The sequence below is a fragment of the Apaloderma vittatum genome, unplaced genomic scaffold (assembly GCF_000703405.1).
Source record: "Apaloderma vittatum isolate BGI_N311 unplaced genomic scaffold, ASM70340v1 scaffold14898, whole genome shotgun sequence".
Taxonomy (NCBI): domain Eukaryota; kingdom Metazoa; phylum Chordata; class Aves; order Trogoniformes; family Trogonidae; genus Apaloderma; species Apaloderma vittatum.
Window position 1 is genome coordinate 20,980 of NW_009730386.1, and position 11,286 is coordinate 32,265.

General features: G+C 37.0%; 1 protein-coding gene across 1 annotated transcript in view; it reads left to right on the forward strand.

The window, feature by feature from the left end:
• Positions 1-11,286, forward strand: part of RALYL (RALY RNA binding protein-like) — a 78,189-nt gene that overhangs the window by 18,497 nt on the left and 48,406 nt on the right. Inside the window, exon 2 of the mRNA XM_009874792.1 lies at positions 2,609-2,641. Coding sequence (XP_009873094.1) covers positions 2,609-2,641 — 33 coding nt within the window. The remainder of the gene's footprint in view (positions 1-2,608; positions 2,642-11,286) is intronic.

An 11,286-nucleotide genomic window follows, 5' to 3' on the forward strand; every position in this document is an offset into this window, starting at 1 on the left:
TATATATTGGTAAGTGTCACCAGTAAAGATGATATAGGATGTTATTTTATATGGTATTGCAGTTTTAGATCCTTTATATTAATTTTCTACATACTGAATTACTAATTTAAATTAAAAGCCAACATATAATTGTATTCCTTTACTATGAGGAACACTTAAACTAATTTAAAGGAATGCAGCGAATTATCTAAAACCATTTAGTGAAAGACACTGGAGAGGGGTCAAACCTAGGGCAGCGCTATTTAAATCAAATTGAATTCCATCTTGAGAATGGATTTCAAATAGATTTTTAATTGCAGTATTTTGTCCACAGGGCCTTCTATCACAATTTTTCGCTTGCAACTAAAATCCACTAGAATGTCCTCCATAAGGATAGTGCCAGGTAGCTCTTCATTACAAAATTTCCATGCTATGAAGTATGTAAATATGTTCAGAGGCTTTCATTCTTTTTTCATTCTGCTTATCGTTAATCTCTTGAGCCAAATGCTGGTACTTCCCAGGTCTGGTTTATTTCATTAAGGAGAAAATCAAGAATCAAAGCTATAACATTAGTTGAGCTTTTCCTCACTCACCAGAAAGAAGCTGCAAAGATGATGCAGATGTTTTCCTGCTATGGTGCGATCCACAGCAGGAAAAGCTGGTCCTTGAAGTTGGCATGGTGGCTGCATGGAGCCCGCGGGAGAAGGATGCAGCTCCACACATGAGGAGCCCCATCACTTTATTGCTCTCTGGCAGCACTGCCTAAGCACACAGGATGCCAAGCTAAGCGTTTCGTAGCGGCTGTGAGAGTTTTGGTGTGTGACATGGCAGTCTGGGAGGGAAAGTATTTGTGACAGCACCGGCACAGCCCTGGAGAAACGTCCCTCTGAGTGCAGGGATACCCAGCTTTGGTCTTCCACTGTGCTTTCAGGTACAAGCAAGGCCATCAGTGATCCCCGCTTCTATTCCTGATCCCCTCTTCTATTCTTTTACTTCTATAAGTATCACAACTCCAGGGAGAAATGGAAAGGTGAGGCACAGCCATAAGAACAACAGAAAAGTTACCAGGTTTTTGATACATTTTGGCCTTTCCTCAAGACTTATGCAAGTTGTCCTTACCACTGCTGGAAATCTAACCCCAGGAAACTGGGTTTAAAGTATATCGGAAAATGACATTGAAATGAAGACATGCTTTGAAGTTATTTCCGCTAATGATTCTGGAAAGGAAGTAAATGCTTTATAGAAAGATACATGCAGTATTTTTCAGCTGAAGACAAAATCACATAATCATTTTAACAACACAGTGACAAGTTCACCGTTTGTAAATACCCTTCTGGATAGGTGGCCAAAACTAAACTAGTCTGTTGATTTGTGAGTTTTTTGGGCAAAACCTTTGGCAAATGAAGAATAACTGCAAATGTCATGGTTTTTTCTACATGTTTTTTCTTAAAACACTGATGAATTATTTGCGGTGCCTTTGTTTACAATTAGTCCTGTTTACAATTCTGTCTCAGATATTTTGTTGCAGGACTGAACTGGTTTCAGATGGGAGGGGTCATCACAAATGAAATGTTCTGTTCCAGATATAACATACTTTACTTTGTTATAAACAGTTATCTTAATGGCTATGAAGAAACATTAAGTACCTGGGGGGGGGGGGGTATTTTTCATTTGTTGTTCTTCCTAACGCAGTATTCTCAGTGAAAACTAGCACAACAGAGAACTTCTGTGTGATTTGTACGTCATGTAGCCTCTCAAAAAAATTGGGTTGTAAATTTGCTTTAAATATGTTTAGAAAGGACCCTGAAGTCACATCTTAATGGTCCTAATAGGCAGCTGTTATTAGTAAACCCACTGCAACCAGAATACATTACAAAATCAAGGGCACCCAGCAGGTCCTGGAACAGAAATACACTACACTAACACAGAGGAGGATTTTTAAACCTATCCTGGCTTAAACCTGTCCTGTCGTGGAGGCTCCTACCAGTGTGCAAGTGGGGCAGCTCCCCACAGAGAGAGCAGCAACCACAGGGAGTTGGTGAAAAATGCTTTTAAAACTGAGCATGATTCTGGGTCTACCAAACCAGTGGCAACAGCTCCAGCACAAGGCTGACCATGGCAAATATGCCAGAAGTTCTCATGATGAAGTGACCATGTAACGTGAACAGAAGATGCTGGAAAGCAAATAAAATGGGTGTGGAAACCCTCAAACCAGGAAAGCTCTTGTACTAAATTTTGTGTTTAAAGCTAAAACAAAAACTGGTATCGTCCCTAAATCATGGCCATCAAGAAAAAACAATTTACATGAAAAATGAAAAAAAAAGGACAAAGGATTACTTGTTCACTCTAGAATTTCCATGTAAATACCTGTAGAAGTCATCTCAATCTGTAAAATTTAAGGGACCGATATGTGCTGCTTTGTGAATATTTGATTTCTAAATCAAAGTTCAGTTAGGTAAACGTGTTTTTTCCAAGTTAAGCTCCCAGCATAATGGATTAGTTTAACAATTGTTAAATTGTGTATTGTCACCAAGTAAAGTTGATACTGAGGTACTGTTTTAAACTCATTATAGAAATATTTTGAAATGCAATAAATATATATTTAAAACTTCTGTTATTCACTTGACAGACTTGAATCAAAGGAGCCTTTCCTGTCTGTTGGGTAAGTACGAACGTGTATACTTCCATGTATATTTACATATTCAACTACCATACAGTATAATTCACAAAATCATACCAAGTATAAACACCCTCTTTCAACATTATGCTTATTTACTATACTTAAGCTTAGAAAAAGTAGTTATTAGTCAATAAAGTCAGCAATTGTGGGTGTCTCCATTCTTTAAAAATGCTAAGTATGTTTTACCTCTACTGACTAACCAAAAGTGATGCTAAGTGACACGTATGAGTTAAAAGTTTCATTGAAAGCTAGGTTGTTTATTATTTTGTTTTCTCTGATCTTTAAGTCAGAAACAATTTTAAATATTGTCAAATAAAACTCTTCTAAGACCCTGAAAAAATAATTCATAATTTCTTTTAAAATAAAACTTTTATGATATTTCAATAACAGAAAAAAATAAAACAGAAAAATATCAAATTTTTAGCCTAATTTTAGATCACAATGATTTGCATACTACAGCTATTGTCTTCATATTCTCATAGCCACTTAAACAGTTTTATGGGCTATATATTAAAATGATTAACTCATCTTTCTAAAAAGTTATTTTTAAATGTGTCATATTTTGAAAATAAAAAAGTACCATCATTTTATTAACTGTAGATTGTTATACATATTAAAGGTAAGTATCTGTATTTTACTTCTGAGTCTGAAGTTCATTTTCATGTAGTTTTCCTTTTAGCTTCTTTATTTAAATCCTTCCTCTTTCCTAGCATTCTCACTCCCCCTTTTCCTTCAGAAATGTATATTCTTTATGTCTCTTCATTCTCATTTTTCTTTGTTCACAACACCATGTTTCTTGCTACCAAGAATATAAACTACAAAGAAAAGATCTCATGCAAAATAGACATTTAAAAGTTAATTCTACCATATGATTGTAAGTGAATTGAAGTTAGTAAAACAAAGGAAGTGTGCCAGTTATGAATAGAGAAGCTGAAAAAATCAAATATGCAGGACTGAGGCATGTCTTGGTCTCTATAGCATAAAGTAGCTTTGGCTTGTTTGAGTAGATTTTGAATTAGTTGCTTGCCATTTCTACTTTCTACCAATTTGAAATTATTGAAAAATAAGTTAAATGCTGGTCAGATTAGGGGCATGGGGGGTTGTGCTCTTGGTCTGCATGCTTTGAAATGTCCAAACTCACTATCATTTAGTCAGTTCCATTACTACCTTTCATTACTCCACTTTGTAACTTGTCCTATTGAGTTGGTTTTTTGAGACTTCCACTCTTGCAGTGAAGCATTTACCTGAAAATCTCAACTTTTAGACTAAAAAAGAATTTGCATGCTGTAGTGACTGAGGAGAAAACCTGGAAGTATAAAATATTCAGAAAGCAAATAAAAAAAACACAGTAGCAATTATATTAATAGAAATGTCCACAAAACAATAAATCCTACTTTTGTAGTTCTTGTCATTATCTTAAGAGCTTTGCTGGCAATTTTAGGATATTTGGGAATGTCTGCCTAGGAGGAAATGTTATGTTTATGTTTTGGGTTGGGGTTTGCTTCCAGACGAGCAGATTGATGGTCATTGTGTTAATCCACATTACCTCCACCTAGCCATCATATTGTGACAGTCTCTAAACTGGATTCCTCTTGGGAAGTCTAATCTGAGCAAATAGACTTAGTCTCTTCCCAGAACTTCCCGGATATATTCCCCTGTAATGTACTTGAATTATTTTTTGCAAGTTTATAAATATAGGGACAGAAAACAGGGGAGTTGGACTAGATGATTTTTTGAGGTCCCTTCCAGCTCCTAACACTCTGTGATTCTGTGTCTGAAAACATAAATTATTCCCCTCTTCTGTGCTTGTTGTGCTTTTTACTGCTGTATTTCTTCCACCTCAAAAGAGGGCTTGAGAGAGAGGTCAGAGCACCGTGCTCTGAGGAGAGGCCTAAGCCAACATCCACTTCTTCGGTGCTAAGTGAGAGAGAGGCTCCCACTGCTCCCACAGTAATTGGCGGAGTTCATTTGTTCAGAGGACAGGCTCTTGGGCCAAGAGCCGTATCTAAGGTCTAAACACAGGCTCACAGGTGCAACCACCAGGCTTTACAAATACAGTAAATGTTTGCAGAAGAAATGCTGACTCAACCTCAACTAGACTAACACATGGGTTGCCTTTAATGCCTCTCACAGCCAGAGCTGGTCAACACACCAATTTAACTTACTTTAGGTTGCCTACAGACTAATTGGCCCTGCACATTACCTACCTTCTTGTCAGCAAACTTGCTGACAGAAGAAAGAAACAATCTTAATATTTTTATATGACAAAAAACTAGGAGGAGTGGCTGACAAGCCAGAAGGCTGTGCTGCCAGACAGTGAGACCTAGACAGGCTGGAGAGTTAGGCAGGGAGAAATTTTATGAAATACAACAAGAGCAAGTGTAGAGTCTTGAACCTGGGGAAGAACAACCCCATGTGCCAGTATAGGTTGGGGACTGACCTGCTGGAGGCAGCATGGGAGAAAGGGACCTGGGGGTTCTGGCAGACAGCAGCACCATGAGCCAGCAATGTGCCCTTGTGACCAAGAGGGCCAATGGCATCCTGGGGTGTATTAGAAGGGGGGTGACTTGTAGGTCGAGAGAGGTCCTCTGCCCTAGTGAGGCCACATCTGGAATATTTTGTCCAATTCTGGGACCCTCAGCTCAAGAGAGACAGGGAACTGCTGGAGAGAGTCCAGTGCAGAGCCACAAAGATGATGAAGGGAGTGGAACATCTCCTTTATGAAAAGGCTGAAGGAGCTGGATCTCTTTAGCTTGGAGAAGAGGAGACTGAGGAGTGACCTCATTAATGTATAAATACGTTATAAATACGTCAAGGGTGAGTGTCAGGAGGATGGAGCCAGGCTCTTTTCAGTGATGTCCAGTGACAGGACAAGGGGCAATGGGTGCAAGCTGGGGCGTAAGAGGTTCCACAAAAACACTGAAAAAAACTTTTTCCCTGTGAGGGTGACAGAGCACTGGAACAGGCTGCCCAGGGAGGTTGTGGAGTGTCCTTCTTTGGCGATATTCAAAACCTACCTGGACGTGTTCCTGTGTGATCTACTGTAGGTGATTCTGCTCTGGCAGGGGGGCTGGAGTAGATAATCTTTCGAAGTGCCTTCCAACTCCTGACATTCTGTGATTCTGTGATTCTTCAACATACATTTATTTCACATTTTCATTATACTGCCCTCAACAAAGCTATTATAATTTACTCTAGATTATTAGATTAATAAATCAATTATTAACCATTCACCCAGCTATTTCATGGCAGCCCGCTCATAGTAACTATCAGCACGTAAAAATTTAGCCCTTGATAAATTCCAGATAATACTTCATGCAGATTTGTAATTGGTCATCAGTCTGAGCCCTAAAATTCAAAACTCATTTCGTAAGACAGACACTGCAGAGTCTTTCAATACTGGTAACAGTATTATACGGCCAAGAGAGATAATATTTATTTGTAACTGTCTCATACAGTAGAAATTCTTTGAATTATTCTTGTTTGCATCTAACTGTAATTGATATAAGTTTCATAATAACATCCAGTCTTGAACAAATACAGTGACAGAAAATCCATTATAGCAACTAATAAGTTTGTTGCACATTTAAAAATATTTGTCTTCTTTATAAGATGTCGTTTAATAATACGTCCCATATTGTCGAGTTCAGAAGAGACAGGGAGAGAAAGAAACAGAGCTGATCTCTTCTGAAACTAGTAAGAGCCTAGATTCATCTACTGCCAGCTGCAGAGAATGTTGTTACTCCTGGATAAGCAGGCAATAGGTCTTCAGTGTGATTGTCTTTGATAATACACGTTTTATACATCTGGTTGTCACCTGAGTTTTAATCTATTTCTCTTTCTTTTGTGCAGACATTTTAAAAAATACAATAGAAACTACTGACATTTTTGCTTTCTTTTAATTTTTCTCATGATTGGTTGTTTGCTCTTAACAGTGTAAATTTAGATGGAAAGCCCAGAGAGACACATAAGTGAAATAAATGCATTATCTGCATTTATTACATGATGAATACTTGTCTGTCATGGGAGGAATAAGAGAGATACAAGTGAAATTGGCACTAATTGCCATGTTTTTTTACATTCTCAGTAAAAAGACTAGAGATCTGTATGAACTACCACTCTCCTCACTAGGGTCCTGTTTCTAGAAAGTATGTGACAACACAAAATACCAAAAAGCCATTTTTTTGCAAATCACAGCTTAATCGCTGTACCTTTCAAATCACAGGCACTTACTTCTGGAAGAGATGAAAGAATTTTGGTTGGCTCAGTTTAGGAAGTGCTTCCAAAATACAAAAAGTAAAATTTGTCCAGCAGAATTGTTCTGAGAAACTGTTAACAACTGGAATTTGTCACTCACATTCCTCTTGCTCAGTAGTGGTTTTTTTCCCATAAGGACATTTTGCTGAAGATATATAGGAAATCCTACATTCAAACACCAGTTTAAGGGATCCCACTCTGAAGAAGTTAGATAGGCTCTGTTAGGATAATAATCAGTCCACTTCCAAAATATGCAGGTTTTTTCAATTCACAGTCAGTTTGTGGGTTTGATTTGTTTTTTTTTGTTACAGGCAATATGTTACAAGGCACAAAATAGAATGTAGCTATATGTCATCTTTTGTACAATAAATGCTATAACACTTGTGCCCCATCCTGATTATTAGAGAGCACCAGAGGAAGAAACAGACACTATTCCCTCTGTTGACATTCAGCGTTTGAAGAGAGATAACTAAGAAAATTATTTTTCCTCAGCAGAGGAAAAATTTAAAAAGGAGACACCTGAATAAAATCTTGTAGCTCTCATTCATGGGTATTCAGGAGGTGTGTTTTCATGGAAAGCATGGGAGGTCTAAATATACTTGTCAATTATTTAAATTCACTCTTTAGAGACAGCCAGCAATTCCCTGTGCTCAAAACCACTTGGACTCTATGACTTAGGCAGCAGCAGGTCTTCTGCATTTGTGGAGAATACACTCTAGAACAACCAACTCTTTAATTCTGTGTGAGGTTTAGCATGGAGGCCAGAAGCAGAAGTCAGGGGACTTCAAGGACTCTGTGCACACTGAGGCTGCCAGGGTAGTTCCCAGAGAAGCAGGAGGGGTTTGGAGAATGATAACATATTCAGAAAGCTAGGGATCTTCATGAGGAAGACGTTGAGAATAGATACAGTTTAATTTCAAGCAGTATTACTGATACACTCCTCTTCCAACAATTCACCAAAACACATAGGGATTAAACGTTTCTATAACTGTTTGCTTTCCATTACTGTAAGACTCTGAAACAGTCTTTTAATATCACTATTTTATAAATTTATAAAATGCTTTTTTTTGTTGTTATTATTGTATTTGACAGTGTTTATGTGTCATTACTCAGTGTTCAGAGATCCCAGATTATGTAGTTTTCTGCTCATCTGCAATCTAAATAGTTTTTTTATGGATACTCTTCTTTCCTGACCTCCTTCATTCTACACCACTTCCACTTTCACATACACAGAAAAATACATATTGCATAAAAGTCTGACTAATTTTTTGGCCAAAGAAAGGAAAGTTTTTCCCTAATTCCACTAACTTTTATTAGCAACAAGCTAAATAAATATGCACCTTAATAAATTCTTTTTCTCCTCTCTTACCTTAATAAGTAACAACGTGATTCATAATTGAGAAAGGCAACAGAGCATGAGATCGCTTTTTTTTCTCTTCTGGTTATTCTATTTTATTCTGTTATTTCTGTCATCCAAGACTACCCTTTCATTAGTAATTCTAGGAATACAATACATACGCAAATCATTTATGTTCTGGTTTAATGATGAAAAATTCCTCAGCATTCGGTGTCTGCAGTCTCACCTATGTACGAGATAAATTCTCTAGAGGAGGGAAAATGATGTAAGAGACTGTTTCTGAAGGAAAGTCAGGAGCCATACACACACTCCCACAGGGGTGTACACACAGGTGTAGCAGGTTGTAACAATTTTGCTGATGATATGTACAAAAATAAATAGGAATCAGGTCACATTCTGTCTTGTTAATAGTAGTTTAATTACTGTGCTTCAATTACTTTGATTTGTAAAGTCTTCAGGTTTGGTTCTGAATTCATGTAAGGATCAGTTCTGTTCAATAAAAAGAATTCCTTCAAAACCACATAGAGCAGAATTAAAAGTTGGGTGATGTGGCTTATCTGTGAAGTAGAAATATCAGAGTGGATTTGTCACACGTGACCAGCATCTGACATTTTATATTGCTATGGTAGTCATTCTGTAGCTAATGCTAAAGCATTTGTTTAATTTAAAAAGTATAAACCAATTTCCAGCAAATATAGAGTTAGTGTGGCGGTTTGATTTTTTGTTTTCAGTTGCCTCTGTGGGGTTTTTTTGTAAAAACGCAACCTTTTTGCACTCTCTTACACTTGGGTTCTGTAGCCCTTACTCTCATGGGAAAGGATGGGAGGCTGAATCAGCTATCATTCTGTAGCTAGTTACTTTTGTCAAACGTTCATAACCACCCAGATGACCACTAGAAAGTACTTGTAAGTCCCAACAAATCAAGATTTTTTTTCAGAAGCAATTATTTGCTGAGAAATAGCTACTAGATATTGCCTTGTTTATTCTCTTGCCATCTAAATCAAGTGACAGAAACTACAGATACGTTTCCAGGCATATTATGAACAACACAGACTCAAAAGGAAAAATTTCCAGTTTTCACGCTGCATTTTTCCTCTGAACTATTTGTTGACTACCTGAAAATAAAGAACACCTTCACAGAAATTAGGATCAATACACAAAGGAGTAAGCATTTCTCAAGTAATGTAATTCATTCTGCAGATCTATCCTTTCTTGGTATACAAAAGGATGTGGGATGGAAATGGAAGCTACATTTTCTAGGACAGTGAAGTAAGTGAAGCAAAACTGTAGGTCGTTAGTGGAGCTTATATAGCAATATTATACCAAAGTGTTCGCATTTCTTTACTAGCGATATAGGAAACTGAGAGGTATCAAATAAGGCTTTATTTCTGCACAAAACTAATCTTTTTATTCACATACACACACAGGTGTGTTAGTCATAATTATACTTTAAATTGGGAATCAAATACGATTTTGTTTCAAGCAGAGCTTGTCTAGGTGTTAGTAGTTAGTTGTATTTCCTGTTCTGGCTGATACATTATAAGCTATAAAACTGTCCTTCTATGTAGAGCATTCACAGGAAAATAACATTCCAGTCATGTAAGTCATATAAGGGTGAGTAATGGTAATGTGATTTTGCTGGGAGAAGGGAAAAAATGTGTGAGAGGAGTTCAGCAAGAAGGTAAGACAGGGAGAAGGGGGAGAGAGACAGAACATAACAGTCTTAATTCCTTCACAGAGTCTTGTGTTTTGGGAAGAGATGCCGGAGGCAGTTCTCACCACTAAGTTTTTATGGTAGCTTAATTCAATAGACTATATAAAACCAAATTTAGTCTAAGATGTGTCTGTATTGTTGACTTTTAATGTGAATTTCCCACGGTGATAAAACACTTAAAATAAAACTTTTTATAAATGTTTACCAGTCCTGATGTATACCGGTGCAAGCGAAGACCTAATCTTTCAGAGGCTAGGGGATCAGGGACAGGTACTACGTGATCTAAGAACATATACTACAGAAAATGGTAATAATGGAAATATAACATCCCGGAGCCCTCCTTTGTGCAGTCATTTTCTTTATATCTAAAATGTTATGAAATTAGTCTGTATGGAACAGTTGGATATACAGATCATTGTCTAAGAACAATGATGGTTACTATATTTTAGTTAAGAGTAATGAACATCTTTCTAAATGAGACTCTGAATGAATTAATACTTAATTTTTATGTATGTAGAATCATTTTTGCCAGGGTTCATAATACTAAAGAAACATTTGTAAATGTTGTCCCCAAGGAGAATAAAAAAATAGTATCAATTCTAGTGTTATAGTCATAGAATGTATTAACATTATGCACATACAAAAAATGTATTAACATAATCCAGAATCATTAGTGTTATGCTCTTAACAGACAATAACAATAAGCTAATATATGTTGCCCACCTGCTGCAAGCAAGTTATCAAAATGTGAACCTGTGCCACTGTCCTTAATACAGTGATATGAAGAGATCTCCAGACATCCTGTAACATCCAGGGAGAGCAAGGGAGAAGATGAAGAGAAGATCACAAAAAATACATACTGAACTCTCCAAATTTATTCTGTTTGTTTGTTTCTGTTTTGTTTTGTTTTTCTTCCAAATATAACAGACTGTGGACCATTAAGTTAGCATCAGTTATGCTACCAAAATGATTGACAGAGGTTAAAATATGTGATTTACAAAATGTGACTACTGTATTTTAAGGGGCTTATAGTTTGGAAAAAAAATTTAAACCTGAAGCCAAAAATGTAACTGGATCAAACTCTTCATCGGATATGCTCATCAAAAATTCTTGAATGAGAAAGAAATGAAATTATTAATATCCCTGTTGTGGTTTAACTCAGTAGGCAGCTAAACACCAGCTGAAACCAGGACAACCCCATACTGGTGGGAACCCTGACAATCAGTCAGGGAGTGGAGTAATCACTTAGAGTGTGGAGGTAACTGTAAAGAAATCAGTAGCTCTACCATATGTCCAAAA